General features: G+C 43.4%; 1 protein-coding gene across 1 annotated transcript in view; it reads left to right on the forward strand.

Moving 5' to 3' along the window:
• The window catches only part of FUZ (fuzzy planar cell polarity protein), a 73,379-nt gene that overhangs the window by 357 nt on the left and 47,001 nt on the right, over window positions 1-26,021 (forward strand). The window contains exons 2-4 of the mRNA XM_069949070.1: window positions 5,644-5,765; window positions 21,925-22,009; window positions 24,217-24,285. Coding sequence (XP_069805171.1) covers window positions 5,644-5,765; window positions 21,925-22,009; window positions 24,217-24,285 — 276 coding nt within the window. The remainder of the gene's footprint in view (window positions 1-5,643; window positions 5,766-21,924; window positions 22,010-24,216; window positions 24,286-26,021) is intronic.

The following is a 26,021-nucleotide window of genomic DNA, read 5'->3' on the forward strand; positions in this document are numbered from 1 at the left end:
CATAGTAGGGGTTGGCTGGGGACCCCACTGGTTTTGGGGTACAGGGTGTGTCTACCTGACTGCGGCCATGGGGGTCCTCAAGGAGGTAACTGGGAATTGTACATGACTGCGGAGGTCATGTGACTAGCAATTCCTATTGACTTGTATGGTGTGTGACTGTTACGAATGATTTCCATTGACTTGTAAGGTGTGTGACTGTCACGAATGATTCCCATTGACTTGTATGGAGTGTGACTGTCACGAATGATTTCCATTGACTTGTATGGTGTGTGACTGTCACGAATGATTTCCATTGACTTGTATGGTGTGTGACTGTCACAAATGATTTCCATTGACTTGTATGGTGTGTGACTGTCACAAATGATTTCCATTGACTTGTATGGTGTGTGACTGTCACAAATGATTTCCATTGACTTGTATGGTGTGTGACTGTCACAAATGATTTCCATTGACTTGTATGGTGTGTGACTGTCACAAATGATTTCCATTGACTTGTATGGTGTGTGACTGTCACGATTGATTCCCATTAACTAGTACGACGTGCAACTGTCGTGAGTAATTGCCATTTATTTGTTTGGAATGTGACTGTCAAGAGCCTTTTCCATTGACTTGTATGGAGTGTGACTGTAGTGTTCCATTTTCTTGGACTGTGCAGATTTCAAATGTGAAGAATGATTCCCATTGACTTGTATGGTGTGTGACTGTCAAAGTCGATTCCTATTGACTTGAATGGAGGGTGATTATTGTGACAGTGGGCATCATGAGGGTATAGATGGTAATACTGTTAGGGTGCCTTTACACAGAGAGATTTATCTGACAGATTTTTGAAGCCAAAGCCAGGAATAGATTAAAAAAGAGGAGAAATCTAAAGTAAAGTATTCTGTTTGCATATCATCACCCGCGCGCCGCTATTACACGTAGCGATGCACGGCCGGTGCCGACAGTTATAGGTCCGAACCTATATCAACGATCATCGGCTGATCATTGTGTTTACTGCATGGACTGATAATCGGCCGGATAGGGCCGATTATTGTTCCGTCCAATAGTACCCTTATGTGCCCAGACTTATTGCCTGTGAATATCTCCCTTCCACAAACATTTATTGCTTGGTGGGTGTGAAGATTTCTATCCAATAGGTAACAATGGGCAAACATGGCTCCCAATATCATCTCACGTGGATTAACTTAGTTAGTATTTTTACTCCTTCCCCTTGCTGACCCACTTAATATATGGTAGGGTGTGAGGTACCTACCTTCCTCCCCCACCACCGCTCACAGAGCCCTAGTCCCCCCAGGGTTGGGGTCAGCAAGTGAAATTGCCAGCTCAACCAGTCAGTGTCTGCAGCAGCGTCCCATCCCAGTCACCGACCATGACCCCATAAAGTGCTGCGCAGCGTGATCGGGACTGTGTCAGAGCAAGGAAGCTAAGTTGTATGACTGTCAAGAACTTCTAAATGTTCTTGCCAGTTCCCATTAATTGCCATAAAGCATGACTTTGGTGAATGTTTACTTTTCACTGATATAGCCTGTGACTGCTTTGAGAGTGACTCTCATTGACTACGAGGGAGTGAAAATGCAGGGATCCCCATAGACTTCCATGGACCTGGACGTTTCACTACAGTCACACTCTAGAAAAGATCACGTGATTCACTCATGACAATCACATGACATATAAGTAAGCAGGAACGTAGCTATAGGCTCATGGGCCCTGGTTCAAATTTCCCTCCAGTGCACTGTGCAACCGTGCCCATAGGATCTTCTCCTTTGTCCCCTTGAGTGTACTGTGCAACCGTGCCCATAGGATCATCTCCACTGTCATCTAATGATGTACCACCGTGCCCAAATAAACTGTACCACTGCCCCTCTAATGTCCTGTGCAACCGTGCCCATAGGATCTTCTCCACTGCCTCCTCCTATGTACTGTGCTACTGTCCACAAATCTTTGTTTCCCATTTTGTGGCCTTCAGCTGTTGCAAAACTACAACTCCCAATATGAATCAGCATGACATGCTTGTGGTTGTAGTTCTGCCAGCTGAAGAGCCACATGTTGCAAAACTATAACCCCCCCCCCCCATTATGATGGGCATGATGGGGGTTGTAGTTTTGCAACCTAAAGAGCCACAGATCACCCCTCCCCACTCAGTACAGACATTCCCCACAGTGCCATTGTGATCACTGTAAGTGAGAATCACTCAATATAGGCCCCCTCCATACAAATCATTTTGAATTGTGAATCACTTATTACAATCGCACTCTACACAAGTCAATAGGAATCACTTGTGACAGTCACACTCTATACAGGTCAATAGCAAGCGCGTATGACAGTCACACTGTATGCAGGCCAATTAGAATTGGTCATGGCAGCCATGTTCTATATAAGTCAATGGGAGTCGCTCATGACTATCTTGCTCTATATAAGCCAATATGAATCACTCATACAGTCACACCCCATCCAAGTGAAAATGTATCCAGACCTGCTAGCATTCAGTCTCTGGCACAGCAGCAGGTAGGGGGGTGGACACTTCTAACATCTCTCTTCTAGCTCCTCTGTAGACTTGTCATATGTCCATAGGGATCTGTGCACATACATTATCCATATGGATGAGCTTATGTGAACCACCCCCATCCACAACCATGGCTCCAAAACAGAAAGCGAGAGCTTTGCCTGTCCTCGTATTCTATTACTTGCTGGTCCTGTATGTATATTACTCTTCCATCTTGTTCTCCTGTATAGAGGGCAGGGGATTTACCAGTTGTTGCTTTATTCCTACATTTCCAGGAGCGATTAATGGCCGTTAGGGCCGATAATCACCCTGTGGCATAGAAGGCAATGATCAGCCAACATCGTTCATGTCGGCTGATCGTTACTGTCGTTTGTGTTTTAAATATGTTGAAAAACAAGCGACTGTGATAGCAGTGATCTGCTGTCTTTGCACCGTGGAATAGGAGCGGCGGCAGCAGACCGCTGGGGCTGCCCGGGTGATTGCTAGATCGTCCGGGCAGCCCATAGAGGGTAGTATCGTTCTGCTGTCCCCGCTCCTATTCCACAGAGCTATCACAGTCGCTTGTTTTTCAACATGTTTGAAAAACAAGCGACGCAGCGATCAGCCGACATACACAGCTACACAGCCCTATACACAGCAGCCTGAGATGCCCTGTGTGTTATTACACCTTTCTAGTATAGACAGCAGGATTTTCCACAGTTTGCTTTACAGCAGACTTCTAAGGGCTTGGCTATGCATTTCATTCCCCTTCTTGCTGCAGGAGATGGTCTCTATGGTCTCCTGCAAGGTGATTGCAGTGAGCTGGGGAGTGAAGCGCTCAGCTGCACACTTCTCCCAATGATATGCAGATCTGAACACCTGGATCCTAAGAGATCAAAACTTTGTTTATAGTTTTTTTTTTTTAAGTGACAGGGAGACTTTAATATATCTCACCTGTTCATGGGCGCCATTGTCATCACTTCACCTGTCAGTAGTTTTTATGTTCTCGCTGCTCATTGTGTATAAATGTAAAGTATAGAATTGCTGCTAAACGTCTCTTTTATTCTCCCTTTAGTTGCAGTGTCCAGGGTGTATTGTGTTGCCACTGGGTAATGTGACACCTTTGCAGGAGATGCCTTTGATCTGCATATAGTGCAGTGATACCTATTGTCCACTAGATGGCGCCATTGACTGTCAGTATTTGCCATGCTGTGGCGTTATATTTAGAGCCCATTATTATGTGATCCCAATTATAAGCTGTAATGGTTAGTGTCTTGTCATGTAGGTTTTAAAATTAAACAACTTTATTAGATATACATTAAAAACGTGGTCTAGAAAATTCTATTGACCTACATTGAGATTTTTTAGAATTTTCTAGACCACGTTTTTAATGCATATCTAATAAAGTTGTTTAATTTTAAAACCTACATGTTTTTCAGTGATAGGGTGATTTCGTGTACATGTAGTACACTCATGTCCACCGAGCATACGGGTGGAAATTTCAGTGATTTTAATTAGTGTCATGCCAGTAACAAGGTTAATGCCGATCATACTAATATGTTAATTATGGGTGTAAGGATATCATGTAATTAGGCCATTGCTCTCCTCATCCAGCATGTGTATACGAGGAGTCTGTTGTCATACATATAACAGTGTGATGCAGTCCTGATCATCACTTGTATGAGATTGTACAGTGAGGCCCTATGACTGGGCCATACAACCCCCGAGCCCCCTCCTGTTACTGTAAGCTTTTAGCGGGTACATAACAGGGGCGTCATTGTACAGACACCCTCATCTGAGGGGAATTTAACCCCAAAAAGTTTTGGATTAGTTGCCACATTTACCATGAAAAATTTGGAGCCTGATGTCCCACATAGATTGATGGCCCTAATCCATGTTTGTTTAGCTGTCGTAGTAACACCCCATTTCCTTGTTCCTTATAGACGATGTATGTTATATGTCTCGGTGTGAGGATTATACTGGACTGTAATATCACATAGGTGTATCTCTCATTTGTCTGTGCAGAGATGAATGCAGGGTTAGGGCTTGTCTCATAGCGCCCCCACTTGTTTGTGAGGGGAGATGTGCAATAGCTGACTGCGTGGATAGTTGTCCGGATGGGTTACCCCTTCAATAAAGGAAATGTGACAGAATTTCTTTAAACTTAATTTTTAAAGAAACCTAAGATTTAAAACCAACTAACTAGTTCATGCAATACCCTCATGTAGTGCCCCCTAGAGTGGCATCAACAATAGTGACAGCAGAGCGCTCATCCCATAAACATTAGTAATAGAGGAGTGGTCCCCCCAATAGACAGTGTCAGTACAGTGGTCGCCTCAATAGACAGTGTCAGTACAGTGGTCCCCTCAATAGACAGTGTCAGTACAGTGGTCCCCTCAATAGACAGTGTCAGTACAGTGGTCCCCTCAATAGACAGTGTCAGTACAGTGGTCCCCTCAATAGACAGTGTCAGTACAGTGGTCCCCTCAATAGACAGTGTCAGTACAGTGGTCCCCTCAATAGACAGTGTCAGTGAAGTGTTTCCCCCAATAGACAGTGTCAGTAAAGTGGGTCCCCCCAATAGACAGTGTCAGTAAAGTGGATCCCCCCAATAGACAGTGTCAGTAAAGTGGGTCCCCCCAATAGACAGTGTCAGTAAAGTGGTCCCCCCAATAGACAGTGTCAGTAAAGTGGTCCCCTCAATAGACAGTGTCAGTACAGTGGTCCCCCCCAATAGACAGTGTCAGTAAAGTGGTCCCACCATAGACAGTTTCAGTAAAGTGGTAGACAGTGACAAAAAAGTGTCCCCCCTACCTCCACCCCAGACAGAGGCAGTAAAGTGGTCCCTCCTATAAACAGTAGCAGCAGAGTGACCCCCCCCCCTCCCCAAGCAGGCATTGGCAGCTAGATTGGGGCAGCAGAGTGGTCTCCATCCATCAAAAGTGGTGGCTGAGTGGTTCAGTTGATAGAATTATTGTACACTGTGAATACATATCCATTGAGCTCCCCCTAGTGGTAGCCTTTGCAAGGGATTTTTCTGCAGAAAAAAATAATTCTGAAGAGTAGGCAAATCTCTCCTTATGTTGTGCAGGAAACCCTCTTTCACCTGTGCTAGAAACCCTCTGGTAATCGATCAGAACTTTTCTTTCTTTGTTTTCCAGCTGACGTTTTCTGTTATTGGATCGCTTAATGGTGTGCACATGTTTGCCAATAACCAGGATGTTCTATTAACTTCTACACGCACCGAGAACAGCAGGGTGGTGTGGAGAACCTTCCATGACAGGTAAGTGATTCATTGTCATCAAATATATAATTTGAAGCATTCTTCCCATGAAAATCCTGATTCCATTTTGACTGGGAAAGTATGACCGTGAAAATGATCACCATATAACATGGAGGTCTATGAATGGTCAGCGGTCTCATTATCTATCTATCTATCTATCTATCTATCTATCTATCTATCTATCTATCTATCTCCTATCTATATAGGAGCATATACCTCAGCCTCTTCAACACAGGTTTGCTATACCCTGAGTTTTGTGGTGATGAGTTCAGGCTTCAGGGAATTTTCTTGGGAAGGTTTGGTTGTAACTCATAATAATGGTAATTTACTCCCTAATATATTACAGTGGTTCCTCAGGTTACAATATTAATTGTTTTCTGGAAAACCATTGTAAGTTAAAATGTATCTTGAGACCAAAACTATGGAAAACTGGGAATTGATTCTGAAGCCCCCCACGTCACCCCAAAATGAAAAAAAAATGAAGTTTTAAAGAAAAATAAGGAGATATCTAATATGATGTGGATGAAGCAAGTCATTACATACAACAGTCTGAAAGAGAAAATGAAAGATGTAAATTACTTATGTAGAGGACCAGCGTGTTTTCAGAGGGTCCTATTACACGGACAATTTTTAACGACTAACGATAAACGATCGCAAACGATCTTTAACCTGAAATCGTTCACCATATTACTATGATCGTTCATTCCTTCTGGTCTCAGGAAAACAATGGGCAATGTGCAATTACACTGAACGATTAGTGAAAAAATGTGGAACTTGAGCGAACAAATGTGGAATTACAGCGAACGATTAACGATAATTTTAGGTTCAGATCAAATCAACGATCAACGACATGGGAGTGATTTTTCGATCGTTGCCTGCAATTACACAGAATGATTATTGTTTAAATTCGAACGATACAACGATTTTTCACACGATAATCGTCCCGTGTAATAGGGCCCAGAGTCCTGTACAGTGAAGCCGCCTTCACCTGGTGCGCAAAGGAGCAGCTCATCCTGGCACAAGTAAAGAGCAGCACATGACATGTAGTATCATACCATACTGTAGAGGAGATACTAGACACACACAGCAGTACAGGACATGTAGTATCACACTATACTGTAGGGAGGAGATACTAGACACACACAGCAGTACAGGACAGGTAGTATCACACCATACTGTAGAGGAGATACCAGACACACACAGCAGTACAGGACATGTAGTATCACACTGTACTATAGAGGAGATACTAGACACACACAGCAGTACAGGACATGTAGTATCACACTGTATTGTAGATAGGAGATACTAGACACACACAGCAGTACAGGACATGTAGTATCACACTATACTGTAGAGAGGAGATAATAGACACACACAGCAGTACAGGACATGTAGTATCACAATGTACTACTAGACAGCCAATCACTGCACTAATATTGAGGGTTTACCAGTAAAATGGCCATTTTTGGGAAAAAAAAGATCTTCTTGTTAGTGCCACGAGGAGATATACCTCACTAACAAAATAATATGTACATATTATTCTTTTACAAAGATACGAAATACATGGAAATATGCATGGCTTATGGTAGAGGTTCAAGATAGGGGAGTATTTGTTAAATAAAAGAATGTTTTAAAATTGGAAAAAAAAAAGTGGCCACTTTTTACATATACCCCATTTAGGGGGGACATTAGAGATGAGCGAACCAGGTTTGGGTTCGAGTCGATCCGAACCCGATCGTTCGGCATTTGATTAGCTGGGGCTGCTGAACTTGGATAAAGCTTTAAGGTTGTCTGGAAAACATGGATACAGCCAATGACTATATCCATATTTTCCACATAGCCTTAGGGCTTTATCCAACTTCAGCAGCCACCGCTAATCACATGCCGAAAGTTCGGGTTCGGATCGACTCGAGCATGCTCCAGGTTCGCTCATCTCTAGGGGACATCACATCTATTATTATAAGCAAACTGAATTTTGCTTCATCAGCAGTGCTGCACAAGCACAGGGGGTAAGGAGTATAACCCTCATCTGTCCACTATCACTGGCATTGCTGCAAGCTGTTAAGAGGATGATGGGAGTACTTCTCTAGATCTGGATTCAAAGACCAGATTACCCATTTCATGAAGCTTATATGAACTCTGTGTGCTTGAAGTATCATGTTTTAACCCCTTAACGACATCGGGCGTAAGTATACGCCCCCGCAGGGTGGGCTTTAACGCAAACGGGCGTATACTTACGCCCGATGTTTCCCCGATTGCTGTGTGTTCACACATAGCGGTCGGGGAAGATGGCCTGCTATAATGTATAGCAGGCCATCTCTGCTCGTTGGCACGGGGGGTGATTAACCCCTCCCGTGCCGACGATCGCTGCTATATGCTGATCTATACAGATCAGCATATAGCAGCTGAAAACAGCTTTCCGGGTCTCGGACAGCACCAATCACCATTAGTGTCCCGACCAAAGATGGCGCCGATGCCACCCCCACGATCGCCATGTAAAAAAACAGTTTTGTCGCGTTCTGCACCCCTCAGCTAGGTAGCTGAGGGGTGCAGAACAGGTGTGTGTGGTGCAGGTGTACCATACTCACCTGATCTGGGCGTCCGGAGCGACGATCTGCGGTCCGCGCCGTCCTCGAGTCTTCTTCGGGTCACTTCCGGGTTCGGTCGTCCAGCGTCGGAAATCTTCGTCATCGCTCGGGTCCTCGTGTTTGGCGGGCCTTGGTAATCTCCGGCAGCCTCGCTCTACCGCCCCCTAGCGGCTGATCAGTGAATATCATTCACTGATCATTTGCTTTGGGTTAAAAAGATTTTTTTTTTCCCCGTAAGTGCGCCGCTGATCAGCAACTCCTCCTTTTTGGCTTAGGGGCGTTTTTCCCCCCTATATCCTACCGCCACTGTCTGCTGATAAGTACCGCACATAAGTGCGGCATTTAGCAGCAGCTCCTTTCTTGGCAAAGGGATATTTTTTCTTACTGTCAAAAAAACACGTAAAAAACACTACACTACACTACACTACATGAAATAAAGTTTTACACTACACCACTACACATTTACATACCCCATATACCAATCCCCGTATAAAGATGGCCCCCAAGGTGATTTTCGGTGTCGGACGCATACGCTATTATTGCCTCCGACACCGAAACAGCCAGTGAGGATGAATGGGGGGATCCTTCTTTCCTCCATTCATCCTCATCATCCTCATCATCCAGTGACGTGTCTGGGGGTAGCGTAGCGTACGCTGCCCCCCAGACACGTCTTTTCCGCCAGTACCGTCCCAATAAGAGATCACGGTATGGAGTGAAATTCTACACAATCTGTGAGAGTACCTCAGGGTACACTTACAGATCCAGGGTACGTGCACACTGCGGAATGGCGAAGGATAACCCTTTGTGCATTCCACAGCTGGCACCCGCCGGTGGACTGATGGAGGTGAGCGTCTCCACCCGTGTCATAGACTCCATTCTATGCACGGGCGGATTCCGTCGTCCGTCCAAAGAATGAACACATTGGACAGAGGGCAGAATCCGCCCATGCATATAATGGAGTGTGACACGAGCGGAGACGCTCGCCTCCATCAGTCCGCCGGCGGGTGCCAGCTGCGGAATGCACAAAGGGTTATCCTTCGCCATTCCGCAGTGTGCACGTACCCTTAGAGTGTATGAAGGAAGGGACACCCGAATCCAGCCCCCAGATGCCCCCCCCCCCCAATCCTCCGAGTTAGTGGGGAGATCGTTCGGGAACTGATCTTTCCATTGCTGGATAAAGGTCACCACCTGTACGGGGATAACTTTTATACCAGCACCCCCTCTTCCGGTCCCTCGCTGCCTGAGCTACTGTAGCTTGCGGCACGATCCGTAAATATCAGAAGTAGTAATAAAGCCCTAATATTTAGCAGCCATGGAGCGGACCCAGCGCTTCTGGATATGAGGGAGCCCGTATCGTACAGGGACAACATTTTCCAGGTGACGTCCCCCACACTGGAGAAAGGGAGACCCCAGAAGAAGTGCAGAGTGTGGTGTAACGGGGATCAGGAAGGACACCATTTTCCAGTGTGACACCTGTCCTGATCCCCCCGGCCTCTGCATACAGGATCGCTCCAAGGCGTACCACACGTCACTGGAGTTCTACATTGTCTAAATTCTGTCCCTTATTCCTATTTCAGGGGTCACGTTAGTCCAGGGATTATTCTGATCGCCATTATGGAGTCGGGAAGGAATTTTTCCTCTGTGATGAGGCTACTGTCGTCTGCCTTATGAGGGTTTTTTTTTTTGCCTTCCTCTGGATCAACACAGGTTGAATTTGATGGACACCTGTCATTTTCAACCTTATAAACTAATAATTGGCCTAACACCCCCAAATAAATTAGAATGGTCCCTTTTCCCCAGCTAAATAGGTATGGCCGCCATTCCCATTAGAGGATGCCATGATGCAATTATAAACCCTCTGTGATGCCAGGGCAGTAGAAACCCCCCACAAGTGACCCCATTCTGGAAACTACACACCATAAGGAATCTAACGAGGGGGGCAGTGGGGATATGGCCCCCTGGTGACGGGCACATTTGGGCCGTGAAAATGAAAAAATTGTATTTTTTATTTTCATGGCACATGTTCCACTTATGTGCCTGTCACCAGTGGGGTCCATATCCTCACTGCACCCCTTGTTGGATTCCTTATGGGGTGTAGTTTCCAGAATAGGGTCACTTGTCGGGGGTTTCTACTGTCCTGGCAGCACAGGAGCTTTGTAATTGCGACATGGCCTCCATCCTCCATTCCAGCCTCTAAATGGCGCTCTGTCCCTTTGGTGGCTTGCCCTCTGCCCATATGGCACATTATATCCACATGTGGGGTATTTTCTTACTCAGGGGAAACTACCCTACACGTTTTGTGTTCATTTTCTTTTTTAACCCCTTGTGGAAAAGGAAAAAATCAAGGCTAGACCAACATTTAGTGTAAAAAATGTTTAATTTTTACACTAAATCATTGATCTTGTCTTGATTTTTTCATTTTCTCAAGGGGTTAAAAGATAAAAAAACACTAAATGTGTAGAGCAATTTCCCCTGAGTATGGAAATACCCGACATGTGGACATAAAGCGCCATGCGGGTGCAGGGTAAGTCTCCAAGGGGAAGGAGCGCTATTTGGCTTTTTGAGGCTGGATTTGGCTGGAATGGATTTCGAGGGGCCATATTGCATTTAAAAGGCCCCTGTGTTGCCAAGACAGTTGAACCCCCCCACAAGTGACCCCATTATGGAAACTACACCCCTTAGGGAATGTAACAAGGGGTGTAGTGAGCATATGGACCCCACTGGTGACGGACACAAATGTGGAACAATATGGCGTGAACATGAAATATTACATTTTTTACACTATAATGTTGGTTTAGCCTTAAATTTTTTATTTTCACAAGGGGTTAAAAGAGAAAAAAACACACAAAATGTGTAGAGCAATTCCCCCTGAGTTCGTAAATACCCCACATGTGGACATAAAGCGCCATGTGGGCGCAGGGCAAGCCTCCGAAGGGAAAGAGCGCCATTTGGATTTTGAAGGCTGGATTTGGCCAGAATGGATGATGAACGCCATGTCGCATTTACAGAGCCCTCGTGCTGCCAAGACAGTGAAAAAACCCCCCAAGTGACCCCATTCTGGAAACTACACCTCTCAAGGAATCTAACAAGGGGGGCAGTGAGGATATGGACCCCTTGATGACGGCCACATTTGTGCCGTGAAAGTGAAAAAATGAAATTTTTCCCTTTCACGTCACATTGTTCCACATTTGTGCCCGTCACCAGTGGGGTCCGTATGCTCACTGAACCCCTTGTTAGATTCCTTGAGGGGTGTAGTTTCCAGAATGGGGTCACTTGTGGGGGGTTACCAGTGTTTTGGCAGCACGAGGGCTCTGTGAATGCGATGTGGCCCTTGAAATCCATTCCAGTAAAATCCAGCTTGCAAAGGCCAATTGGCGCTCCTTCCCTTTGGAGGCTCGTCCTGCGCCCCCTTGGCACTCTATCGCCACATGTGGGGTATTTCCTTACTCGGGAGAAACTGCGCTACATGTTTGGTGTTTTTTTTTCTTTTATCCCCTTGTAAAAATGAAAAGTGAAGGCTAGAACAACATTTTAGTGTAAAAAATAGAATTTTTCCTTTTTTACACCACATTGTTCTTAACCCCTTCACGTCAGCCATCTGTATATATACGTTCCTTTTGCACATGCCCCGTGCAGTAGGAATGTATATATACGTTCCGGCTTTGACGGGGCTTTGTGATGAGAACGGGATCGCTGCAGGGACAGCGATCCCGCTCTCATCTGTGTACAGCACCGGAGATAATGAGGATCAGCTGCGATTCCGCAGCTGATCCCCATTAACCCCTTAGTGACCGCCGAAACGGCGGTCACTAATGGGCCGGTGCCGCCGCTGTATTTCATCTCCCCCCACCGTGAATCCACGGTGGGGGGAGATGAAATAAGTAAAAATCCGACCCCAGATCAGCCCCCTAGTGCCCCAGTCACTAACCCCCCCTCCCGCGGCGGCCATCGGATCCAAGATGGCCGCCGTGATCACTGTGAACAGACTAATGTCTATTCACAGTGATCAAAAAAGAAAAATGAATGAAAGCCCCATGCTCTCCGCCACCGGAGGTAGCGGAGAGCATGGGGCAGTCATCGGGACCCCCCCTGTGGGGTCCCGGTACAAGCGATCAGCGGTATATACTATATACCGCTGATCGCTTGTGCCATGTGCCGCCGGCACTTTTTATCCCCTGTCACCATGAATGATTGGTGACAGGGGATAAAAAGTGATGTCCCCCCACCCCCCATGTCGCCCCCCACCCCCCCTGTCACCCCCGTCCCCCAGTCACCCCCCCTTCCCCATATACTCACCGGATCCACGGAGCTCCTTCCTCCTCGGCGTCCTGGCTGGTTATGAAGTGCGCTTGCGCTCCACAACCAGCCAAGCTCTGAAAATTTAAAGTGACAGAGACCAATTTGTTCTCTGTCACTGAACTATGATTACTGTGATAGAAAATATCACAGTAATCATAGTAATACAGTGAAAATGAATGGATAAAGTACAAAAAGTGACAAACATACAAAAAAAATAAAACACACACTTTTTATTATAGTAATAATTGCAGTTTACTCCCAAATTACCCCTAACCCCCCCAGATTACCCGTAACCACCGCAGGTTGCCCGTAACCACCGCACGTTGCCCGTAACCACCCCAGGTTGTCCGTAATCACATCAGATTGCACGTAACCCCCCAGATTACCCGTAACCACCGCACGTTGCCCATAACCACCGCACGTTGCCCGTAACCACCGCACGTTGCCCGTAACCACCACACGTTGCCAGTGACCCCCTCCAGATTGTCTGTAATCACCCCAGATTGCCTGTAACCACCCCAAATTACATGTAACCACCCCAGATTAGCTATAAGCACTTCACTCTATCCGTAACAATTCTAGATTGTCTGTAACCCCTCCAGGTTGCCCCTAACCACCGCAGGTTGGGCATAACCACCCCAGATTGCCCGTAATCATGCCAGATTACATGTAACCCCCCAGATTGCACGCAACCACCGCAGGTTGCCTCTGACCACCGCACGTCGCCTCTGACCACCGCACGTCGCCTCTGACCGCCGCACGTCGCCTCTGACCGCCGCACGTCGCCTCTGACCACCGCACGTCGCCTATGACCACCTCACGTCGCCTATGACCACCGCACCTTGCATCTGACCACCGCACCTTGCATCTGACCACCGCACCTTGCCTCTGAACACTGCACCTTGCCTCTAACCACCCCAAATTGCCAGTGACCCCCTCCAGATTGCCCGTAACCACGCCAGATTACAGGTACCCACCTCAGATTACCTATTAGCACTTCAGTTTATCCGTAACCACAGCAGGTTGCCTGTAACCACCCCAGATTGTCCGCAACCACCCCAGATTGTCCGTAACCACAGCAGGTTGCCTGTAACCATACCAGATTGTCTGTAACCAGAGCAAGTTGTCCGTATTCACCCCATGTTGCCCATAACCACCCCAGGTTGCCTCTAACCACCCCAGGTTGCCTCTAACCACACCAGGTTGCCTGTAACCACCCCAGGTTGCCGTAACCACAGCAGGTTGCCTGTGACCACCCCATGTTGACCGTATCCACCCCAGATTATCCGTAACCACCCCAGACTGCCCGTAACCACCCCAGACTGCCCGTAACCACCCCAGACTGCCCGTAACCACCTCAGACTGCCCGTAACCACCTCTAGATTACCCGGAACCACCCCAGACTGTCCGTAACCACCCCACATTACCTGTAATCTAATTTTTTTTCTTGTATTTTAGTAACTGCGCTATTCTAATAACTGTTACTAGCTGCGGTTTTGCTCCAGCAAATTGGCGCTCCTTCCCTTCTGAGCCCTGCTGTGTGCCTATACAGTGGTTTATGCCCACATATGGGGTACCGTTGTACTCAGGAGAACCTGCGTTACAGATTTTGGCGTAGATTTTTTCTCCTGTTCCTTGTGAAATTTAGAAATTTCAAACTAAACCAACATATTATTGGAAAAATTCAAGTTTTTCATTTTTACTGGCCAATTTTGAATACTTTCCTCTAATACCTGTGGGGCCAAAATGCTCATCCTACCCCAAGATGAATTCTTTGAGGGGTGTACTTTCCGAAATGGGGTGACTTTTGGGGGGATTCTATTCTGTAGACACTACAGGGGCTCTGCAAACGCACCTGGTGCTCAGAAACTTCTTCAGAAAAATCTGCAGAGAAAATGCTAATTGGCGCTCCTTCCCTTCTGAGCCCGGCTGTGTGCCCATACAGTGGTTTATGCCCACATATGGGGTACCGTTCTACTCAGGAGACCCTGCGTTACAGATTTTGGGGTGAATTTTCTCTCCTGTTCCTCGTGAAATTGCGAAATTTCAAACTAAAGGAACATATTATTGGAAAAATTCGAGTTTTTCATTTTTACTGTCTACTTTTGAATACTTTCCTCTAATACCTGTGGGGTCAAAATGCTCGCCACACCCCAAAATGAATTCTTTGAGGGGTGCACTTTCCAAAATGGGGTGACTTATGGCGAGATTTTACTCCGCTGGCACTACAGGGGCTCTGCAAACACACCTGACGCTCAGAAACTTCTTCAGCAAAATCTGCATTGAAAAAGCTAATTGGCGCTCCTTCCCTTCTGAGCCCCGCTGTGTGCCCATGCAGTGGTTTATGCTCACATATGAGGTACCGTTATACTCATGAGAACCTGCGTTACAAATTTTGGGGTACTTTTTTTCTCTTGTTCCTCGTGAAATTGAAAAATTTCAAACTAAAGGAACATATTATTGGAAAAGATTTGAGTTTTTCATTTTTACTGTCTAATTTTGAATACTTTCCTCTAACACCTGTGGGGTCAAATTGCTCATCCTACCCCAAGATGAATTCTTTGAGGGGTGTACTTTCCAAAATGGGGTGACTTATGGGGTTTTTTCTCTCTGCTGACACTACAGGGGCTCTGCAAATGCACCTGGTGCTCGGAAACTTCTTCAGCAAAATCTGCAATGGAAAAGCTAATTGGCGCTCCTTCCCTTCTGAGCCCCGCTGTGTGCCCATACAGTGGTTTACACCCACATATGGGGTACCGTAGTACTCAAGAGAACCAGTGTTACAAATTTTTGGGTGCTTTTTCTCTCATGTTCCTTTTGAAAATGAGAAACTTTAATCTAAATGTATATATTATTGGAAAATTTTAATTTTTCATTTTTTTACGGCCTAATGGTGAATACTTTCCTCCAGCCCCTGTAGGGTTAAAATGCTCATTATACCCCTAGATTAATTCTTTAAGGTGTCTAGTTTCCAAAATGGGGTCACTTATGGGGGTTTCCAGTATACAAGCCTACTAAATCAACTTAAAATAAGAACTGGTCCCTAAAAAAATCAGTTTTGGAAACTTTCACGAAAATGTGGTAATTTGCTGATACATTTCTAACCCCCGTAACACCCTAAAAAAGTAAAATATGTTTATGAAATTAAGCCAGAATAAAGAAGACATATTGGTAATGTGACTTAGTAACTAATTTATGTAATACAACTTTCTTTTTTTAGAAGCAGAGAATTTCAAAGTTCATAAAATGCAAATTTTTTCAATTTTTCATGATATTTTGATGTTTTTCACAAAAAACACACAAAGTAGTGACCAAATTTTGCCACTAATATAAAGTGCCATATGTGACGAAAAAACAATCTCAGAATCGCTAGCATACGTTAAAGCATCACTGAGCTATAAGAGCATAAAGTGAGACAGGTCAGATTTTGAAAAATGAGCCTGGTCTTTTAGGTGCAAATTGGCTTGGTCTTGAAGGGGTTAAAATCTGTGAAGCACCTGTGGGGTCCAAATGCTCACCGCACCCCTTGTTACATTCCTTGAGGGGTGCAGTTTTCTAAATGGTGTCCCTTTAGGGGTGTTTTTTAGGTTTTGGCACCCCAGAGCCTCTGCCAACCTGAAGTGGTACAGTCAAAAATGACCAAATATAAAGGAGGCGTTGAAATTCACTAGGCGCTCCTTTATATCTGAGGCTTGTGGTTGCGTCAAATAGCGCAATAGGGCCACATATGGGGTATTTCTATAAACTGCAGAAACGGGGCAATCAATATTGTGGTGCATTTCTCTGCTAATAGGTTTATCATTATGAAAGATATTGGATTACAATAAAATCTCTGCACAGAAAATAAAAATTTTCTAATTTCTTACACACTTCGCTTTTATTTCTGTGACTCCCCTAAAGGGTTAAAAAACTTTCTGGATGTGCTTTTGCAGAGTTTGGGGGGTGCAGTTTCTGAAATGGGGTGCTTTGTGGGGCTTTCTAACATTCAGGCCCCTCAAATACACTTCGAACCTGAACAGGTCCCTAAAAATATCTGATTTTGAAATTTTACAGAAAATTTGGAAAATTGCTGCTAATGTTTTAAGCTTCCTATTGTCTGAAAAAAAGAAATATAGTTTAATAAATGCCGCCAACATAAAGTAGACATGTTGCTAATGCTATTTAATATATAATTTATGTGGCATAACCATTTTCTGTATAAGCAGAAAGGTTTCAAAGTTGGAAAAATGCATTTTTTCACAATTTTTCATGTTATTTTGGTGTTTTTCATAAAGATTCGTTATGAGTATCGACTCCATTTTACCAGAAATGTAAAGTACAATATGTCACGAGAAAACAATCTCAGAATCAGCCGGATAGGTGAAAGCATCCCGAAGTTATTAATGCATAAAGTGACACAGGTCATATTCATAAAATTTGTCTCTGTCCTTAAGGCCATTTCAGGCTCTGTCCTTAAGGGGTTAAGGACTTTGACATTGTTATTTTACTGCTTAGTATTTTATTTCTCAATCATTTGTTTTGATTTTATTGCACCACAAGGGCCCTGTGACTTATGTATTTTATATGTTTTTGATTAAAACACTTTATTAGCACTTAATGCTTAGAGGACATTACATTTTCTTTTATTCTGTATTTATTTGTTTATGCTTTGGGGTTTTGGGGTTTATGCATTGGGATTAATTTAAGTAAGCTGCCCCTACCCCCAGATGTATGGGTTATTGGTATCTAACATAACATTCTGGCATCGTGACATCACTAGTTGAGTCTGGTCTCAAGTTAAGTGTTCCATAAAGAACCATTGTTTGTTGGAAATATTGTAACCTGAGACCATTGTAAGTTGAGTAAAAACTTGTACTTGTATACTGAATGAATTGATTTTCCTTGAATAGAACACGTTCTGCTGTTACATGTAAATGTTCTACTTTACTTCCTAGTATGGAATATGTCATTGTTAATTCTCCCATTCAGCTCTTTATCATACTGCATACTTGCAATTATGAGTTTTCATTACGGTCTGTTTACACGGAACGATTATCGTTCAAATCTTTGCAATAACAATCGCATTAGAGCGAAAATCGGCTCGTGTAAACACAGCGAACGATCAAGCAACCTTGAGAAATCATTCATTGTGATCTTTCAACATGTTCTCAAATCGTCGTTGGCCGTTCGCTAAGAATTCACAGATCGCTTCGTGTAAACAGTCTTTCAAAGATTCACCCTATGTGTGAGATGGGCTTAACCCATAGCTGCACCAGGACGTTACTAAACGTCCTCGTGCCGCTATGGAAGTTCAGATGGGGGTCGCGCCGTGACCCCCCTCTGAACTGGCGCGATCCCGGGTGCCGCATGTAGCCCGGGATCGCGGCTATTAGCGGGCCGTGCCCGCTAATTAAGTACTTAGAAGCAGCTGCTTCTAAATACTTGCTCATATCCCTGGTGGTCTAGTGGGGGAATCGCCCCCCCCGCGGCGCGATTGCGGGGGGGGGGGGGGGGGAATTGGCGATCCCCGCATCCATCCCGGCCCGGGGTCTGCGCCGTAATGGCGCTGATCCCGGCTCGGCATTCTATCGCTTTTGGCTGCAGCAGCCAAAAGCAATAGAACACCGATCTCATGGATTCATGCAGTATAACTATACTGCATGGATGTCTATGAGAGATCAGAGTGCATATACTAGAAGCCCCCCAGGGGGAATAACCCTAACACCAGGGGGGCTTCTAGTATATGTATAAAGTAAAAGAAAAATGTATTTTTAATAACACAAAATCCCCTCCCCTAATAAAAGTCAGAATCAACCCCCTTTCCCCATTTTATAAATAAATAAATAAACATGTTTGCTATCGCCGCGTGCGTACGAACTATTAATTAATCACATTCCTGATCTCACACGGTAAATGGCGTCAGCGCCAAAAAATCCCAAAGTGCAAAATTGCGCATTTTTGGTCGCATCAAATCCAGAATAATTGTAATAAAAAGCGATCAAAAAGTCGTATATGCGCAATCAAGGTACCGATAGAAAGATCACATCATGGCGCAAAAAATGACACCTCACACAGACCCATAGACCAAAGGATAAAAGCGCTATAAGCCTGGGAATGGAGCGATTTTAAGGAACATATATTTTCTTTAAAAGGTTTTAATTTTTTACAAGCCATCAAATCAAATCAAAGTTATACATGTTACATATCGTTGTAATCGTAACAACTTAAGGAACATATATAACAAGTCAGTTTTACCCCAGGGCGAAAGGAGTAAAAACAACCCCCCCCCCTAAATAAAAAAAAAACAACATTTTTTTTTTCAATTTCACCACACATATAATTTTTTTCTGGTTTCCTGGCACATTTTAGGCAAAAATTACATCTGCCATAGCAAAGTACAATTAGTTGCGCAAAAAATAAGGGCTCATTTGGGTCTCTAGGTGGAAAAATGCAGGCGCTATGGCCTTATATACACGAGGAGGGAAAAACGAAACCACAAAAATGAAAACTGGCTGTGTTCCCTAAGGGTTAAGCGAACTTAAAAACAATCGCAATAACGATTTTTCTAACAATTATTCTAACGATTTTTTCGTCTAAACACTGATCGTTATAAAAACCAAATCATTGCTTCAAAATCGTTGAACGATCGATTGGGCCAATTATCGCTCTGTGTAAACGTAGCATTAACAAGTTTAATTAAAGGTATTTTCCAGGGCTTTGTTATTGATGGACTCTTCTTTATGGTACTTTTACACGGAGCGATAATTCGCCCGATCGCACGATTAACGATTTTGAATGAACTATGTTTTTTTTTTATAACGATCAGCGTTTAGACGGAACGATACATCGTACGGAAAATTCGCTTTGCGATCGTTTTGCGATCGTTTAATCCTATCTCACACATAGGTGAAATTGTTGAAAGACTGTTTACACTGAACGATCTGCAAATTTTTTGCGAACGATCAACGATGATTTGAGAACATGTTGAAAGATCAAAATGAACGATTTATTGCTCATCGTTTGATTGTACGCTGCGTTTACACGTACGATTATCGTTCGAATTCGATCGTTATCGTGCAAATTCGAACGATAAATCGTTCCGTTTAAAAGGACCATTAGACAGGCAATCAGTTTCCGTTCGTTACAGGTCCAACTTCCATCAGGGGTGCCGATCAGCTAATTTAAAGGGGTTATCCATGATTAGTACAAACACAGTTACTTTCTTGTAAAATCAGCGCTACCCCTGTCCTCAGGTTGTGTGTGGCATTACAGTTCATCTCCATCACTTAAATTAAACTGAGCTGCACAGCTGCATCCAAACTAAGGACAAGAGTGGGGCTGTTTCTGGAAGAAAGTGGGCATGTTTTGCTAAGGCCTGGATAACGCTTTTAAAGGGGTTATCCAGCGCTGAAAAAACATTGCCACTTTTGCTCCGCTCTTGCAAACTACACCTGACCTGGAGAGTGGTGCAAAAGTGGCCATGTTTTTGTAGCGCTGGATAACCCCTTTAAGGGGGCTGTGATGCTTATGCAAGTGCTGCAGCCCCTTTACCTCCTACCAGGCACAGTGATGTTCTTTATTTGTTGAGGTAAATGGGACAAACTGTAACACTAGATGGAACCACTACCAAACTTCTAGCTGTGCGTCTATTAAGTCAAGAGACTTATTCGCCCTGCGCCACTGATCAGATACTGATGGCCTATACTAATGCTGCGTTTACACGGAGCGATAGTTCGCCCGATCGTACGATTAACGATTTCGAAGTAACAATTTTTTTTCTATAACGATCAGCGTTTAGACGGAACGATATATCGCACGGAAAAATCGTTTTGCGATTGCTTAAACCTATCTCGCACATAGGTTAAATCGGTGAATGACTGTTTACATGGAACGATCTGCAAATTTTTTGCGAACGCCTAACAACGATTTGAGAACATGTTCTCAAATTCGATCGTTATCGCGCAGATTCAAACAATAATTGTTCCGTGTAAATGCAGCATAAGAATGAGTTATCAATTGAAAAAATGCATAACTTATTGGTTAAATTATCCCTTGACTTCCAGTGGCAGAAAGTGGTGCAAAAGTGAATACTTCTAACTATTCCTTGGTGTCCTTTGTTCTGGAATCTGCATAAAAAATCTCCAGCGAATCAGTCAAGTGCGCATTTTCATATGCAAATCTAAAACCTTACATTTCCGTACTGCACAGGCAGTAAAAAAAATTTGGTTTCCACAACTTTTCTTACATGTTAGAGACAAGATATTCCTTTTTTATGCAAAAACGTATAGAGACGTATGTAAACGGATAGCTCTGTGCTTAACATCTATGTAGACACATGCATAAAGTCTTATCCCTAAATGTGCACTGTATGGTCACCGTCATTTAGAAAATTTTTGATTGGTCACGGTCTGCGTGCTGACACCCTCACCCATCAGGAGAAGCGTGCAGTAGTGAATTTCACTCCATGGTTTGCCGCCATCTCCATGCAGCATCTCCATTATAAGTCTGCGGGACCTCTGGACAGAGATAAATGACAGCGGAGAATATCCACATATGCTATATAACCCCCCTCACCAAGTAAAACAGAACACCTCCATTCCACAAGTGAATCATTTCCATCTAATGGAGAGAGGAGTGGTGTTACCATATCAGAACACGCTGTTAGACATTATTTACAGACACATCAAAGGCAAATAGTCGTGTGTATATATATATATATATATATATATATATATATATATATATATGTGTGTGTGTGTGTGTATGCCTGGTGGTAAATCCGTACAAGTCAGTAACTTGTGATAACATTACATTTTTAGCAGCCAATCTCAGTCATGACGCACGGCGTCTACGTAATCCTGCTCGTGTTCATAGTGATCTGATCTCTTCAGTGACACCGAGAACCTGATCTTTTATCAGACGTGTGATAAAATGTGACTGATAAAATCCATGCAACCTTCTGTGCAGTCATTGAAAGGCGCCACAGTCCAACAATTTATCTTACCTAGTGTAATGTAATCAGTGTATATGTGTATATATATATATATATATATATATATATATATATAATCTCTTATCTTGCCTGCTAGTGTAAAGTCATCTGTGTGTGTGTGTATATATATATATATATATTATCTTACCTGCTGTAATGTCATCAGTGTACAGAGCCAGGAAAAGTTATTTGCCCCCCCTTCCCCTCCTAGTTGCCTCGATGTTTGCCTACTTATAACAGGATTAACTCAGATGGCATTGTTTAGTTTTGTATATAATATATATAATTTTTTTCTTTTCAGCATTAACCTAATTGTAATGTCCTGTGAAAATAAAGCCAGCGACTTCTCATTGAACAAGCTACTGGAGAATGTCTTCAGCGCCATGGTACGTACGTCATCATCAGCCATTGTAAGAGGTCCTGAGAGTTTGCTTGTTTCTCCTCAAGTTACCCATACACGTTTATTCAGCCGACAGCTGCCTCTCCTTCCATACGTGAACGTTTGGCTCGGTCAGGCGTTCATGTATTCTGAATGGAGAGAAAAGAGGTTAGCCAAACCAGGTTGAAAGGTTGAAGAAAGCTATACCAATATGTGGCTCATCTTTGGAGGAGATTGTGGTTTGTGGTCCATTTCAAGAAAATAAAGTTTTACACCTTTAACACCTTCTGGATCGGGCTAATTTTCATTTTTGTGTTTTCGTTTTTTCCTCTTTGAGCTTAAAAGGCCATAGCAGTTGCATTTTTACACCTACAGACCCACATGAGCCCTTATTTTTTGTGTCACTAATTGTACTTTGCAATGACAGGCTGAATTTTTGTATAAAATATGCTGCGAAACTAGAGAAAAATTATATGCGCGGTGAAATTGAAAAAAAAAAGTGCAATTATTTTTCTTTGGGGGGGGGGGGCTTCGTTTTTACGCCAAGTGTCCTATGGAAAAACTGACATGTTATATATGTTCCTCAAGTCGGTTTGATTAAAACGATATATAACATGTATAAGTTTTATTTTATTTCATGGCTTTTAAAAAATTCAAACTATTGTTAACAAATATATGTTCCTTAAAACCGCTCCATTCCCAGGCTAATAGCGCTTTTATCCTTTGGTCTATGGGGCTGTGTCAGGTGTAATTTTTTGCACCATGATGTGTTCTTTCTATCGATACCTTGATTGCGCAAATGCAACTTTTTGATCGCTTTTTATTACAATTTTTCTGAGTTTGGTGCAACCAAAAAACGTGCAATTTTGCTTTTTGAGATCTTTTTGTGCTTACTCCGTTTACCGTATGAGATTAGGAATGTGATAAATTAATATTTTGGGCGATTACGCATACGGCAATACCAAATATGTTTATTTAATTATTTTTATTTATATCATGGGGAAAGGGGGGTGATTCAAACTTTTATTAGGGGAGGGGGCTTTTTATTAATAACAACACTTTTATTTGTACTTTTACACCTATACTAGAAGCCCCCCTGGGGTTAGGGTTATTCCCCCTGGGGGACTTCTAGTATATGCACACTGATCTCTCATTGAGATCTATGCTGTATAGTTATACAGCATAGATCAATGAGATCAGTGTTCTATTGCCTTTGGCTGCTGCAGCCAAAAGCAATAGAATGCCGAGCCAGGATCAGCAACATTACGGCTCATGGAATGGCCGGTCGTTCACAGCATGTGAACATAGCCTAAGGCTATATTTCCGCTCGTAGTGCGAACCGCGAATATACGCACGTAGTTTTGAGGTTGATGCGTTTGCTTGAAAGTATACGATATACGTCCGCACAGTTCACATTACGTATGAACTTACGATTAGATTATATACACCGCCGGTAAAAATGAACAAGACCATTGTTTGAGGACGGAAATGTTTGAACTCACGGCCGTGGATTTCCATGCGGTCCCGTACGAAGTACTTATTTCAGTGAAATTGAACTTGATTTTTCGATCCAAAAGGTTCTGTGAGTTTTATTGGGCTGGGCGAAGATTTCCAAGTAAATGACCTGCCTCAGATCGCTTTGAAACAAGCTAGGGAAGCATAACTGTACTGCGGGCGTATGTTCGCAGTGCGTCCGAATCCGGACGCATGTCGATTTTTCACACTCCCGAAGTTTCAGCCGCACATGTACGGCGGCGTAAGAACTGCGTACGGATTCGTACGCAGTGTGAACATAGCCTAGAAGGGGACAGAGCAGTTTTGTAAGTATAAGTGATTTTGGGGTGGGGTGCCGCAGGAAATGAGCTTGGTAAGAAGAGAAAGATGAATTTTTCTCCATAAGATTCAGTACAAAGTTTCCTCTATTGACTTGTGCTGTTGACTTATGCAAACTCTGTCTAATATGTTGATTTATCAGTTCTTCTTGGCTGCCAGAGTGGCCACAAATCCAAAGCAATAAATGGGAACATTATTGCTTTACCGCAGGCTTGGAAGGTTATAGTATTAAATAATGTTATCTATATTAAAAAAGAAGGCATTTGTGTACTTAAACGCTGCCAGTGTGCCATTTTTACATCACCCTGAATTTAACCAGACTAGGGATGGAGGTTTGCTTTGTTGTATGTCCGTTATAATATTTTTCTGTTTCCTCTGTAGGTTCTTGTGATTGGCTTGGATGACCTTGTCAATATAAAAAATGTAGAGCGTCTAAAGAAGGACCTAAGGGTAAGTGTAATAGGTTTGCCATATAATGAAAAACACATCATAAGATATGTATGGGTATAAGGTATTAAACCAGATAATTTCTGCTCCCCTATTGGTCTAGAGTAGTGGAGGGGTTAATGACCACTTCACTGGGGCTCTAGGGTAGTGGAGGGGTTAATGCCTTTTTGAGGGCTTGGTTTTAAAGGGGTTATCCAGCGAAAATCGTTTTTCCTTCAAATTAACTGGTGTCAGAAAGTTATATAGATTTGTGATTTACTTCAATTAAAGGACAACTCCGGCCAAAAGCATTTTTTAATATGTTATTACGGAAAGTTAGGCAAATTTCAAATGTACATTAATTATGGGAAATACACATATAGGGCTATTTCCCTTAACCCCTAGGCGACCTAGGACGTACCGGTACGTCCTGGAAGTCTGTCCCCAGACGACCAAGGACGTACCGGTACGTCCTGAGCTATGAAGCGCGCAATCAGCAGCCGGTACCTCACCGCTAATGACACGCTGCAGCGATCGCGCTGCAGCGTGACATTAACTCCTTAAACGGCCACGGCGTTTAAGTGTGACAGGGGGAGTCCCCTGTCAATTACCGATCGGGACCCCCGCAGTGTGCCGGAGGTCTCTCACCTGCCTCCGTGCGGTCCGATCGGCGCTCTGTTCTCTGAGCCTGCACAGGCAGGCTCAATGAGCAGAGCGCCGATAACACTGATCAATGCTATGCCTATGGCATAGCAATGATCAGTGTAAAAATCTAAGTTATGTATGTACAAGTCCCCCAAAGGGACTTCAAATGTGTAAAAAAAAAAAAAGTTAAAAACACCAACACACTACCCCAAAACCCCTCCCCCAATAAAAGTCTAACTCACCCCCATTTCCCATTATATAAATAAAACATATAAAAATAAATAAATAAACATATAATATACCGTAGCGTGCGTAATTGTCCGATCTATTAAAATATAGCAAGCGTCATTGCGAACGGTGAACGGCGTACACGAAAAGTGGGAAAAAAGTGCGTGGATTACCGATTTTATGTTACATTATATATAAAAAAAATTAATAAAAAGTGATCAAAACGTCCGATCTTCACAAATATGGTATTAATAAAAACTAGAGATCATGGCGGAAAAAATGACACCTCATACAGCCCCATAGGTGAAAAAATAAAACTGTTATAAGCGTCACAATAGGCCCATTTTATTAATATTTAATTGCCAAAAAAAAGGATTTCATTAAAAAAATATAGCATTAGAGAATCTGTGTAAACCTGCATATTGTTGTGTTCGGACTGACCTATTGAATAATGGTATCATGTCGCTTTTACCATATAGTGCATTGCGTAGACACAGGAACCCCCCAAACGTTACCATATTGCATTCTTTTTTACGATTTCACCTATTTATATCTTCATAAATAATATATTTGGGAGTCATACATATTATGGTAGAATGAAAGACGCCATTACAAAGTACAACTATTCCTGTAACAAATAAGCCCTTACATGGCTTGTAGATAGAAAACTGAAAGTGCTAGAGCTCTTAGAAGGGGAGGAGGGAAAAACGAAAGCGCAACGATCAAAATTTGCGCGGTCCACTGGGTCATTTTGGGCCTGGTCCTCAAAGGGTTGATTTAGTAGATCAGGGAGACTTTAGATTTTCTGAAATTCCGTGACGTCACGAACGGGGGGTGTAATTACAACGGAGTGTCCAGCAGGGGGTGCACTATATATAGAAGTCAAT

Source organism: Dendropsophus ebraccatus, chromosome 12 (assembly GCF_027789765.1).
Source record: "Dendropsophus ebraccatus isolate aDenEbr1 chromosome 12, aDenEbr1.pat, whole genome shotgun sequence".
Lineage (NCBI taxonomy): Eukaryota > Metazoa > Chordata > Amphibia > Anura > Hylidae > Dendropsophus > Dendropsophus ebraccatus.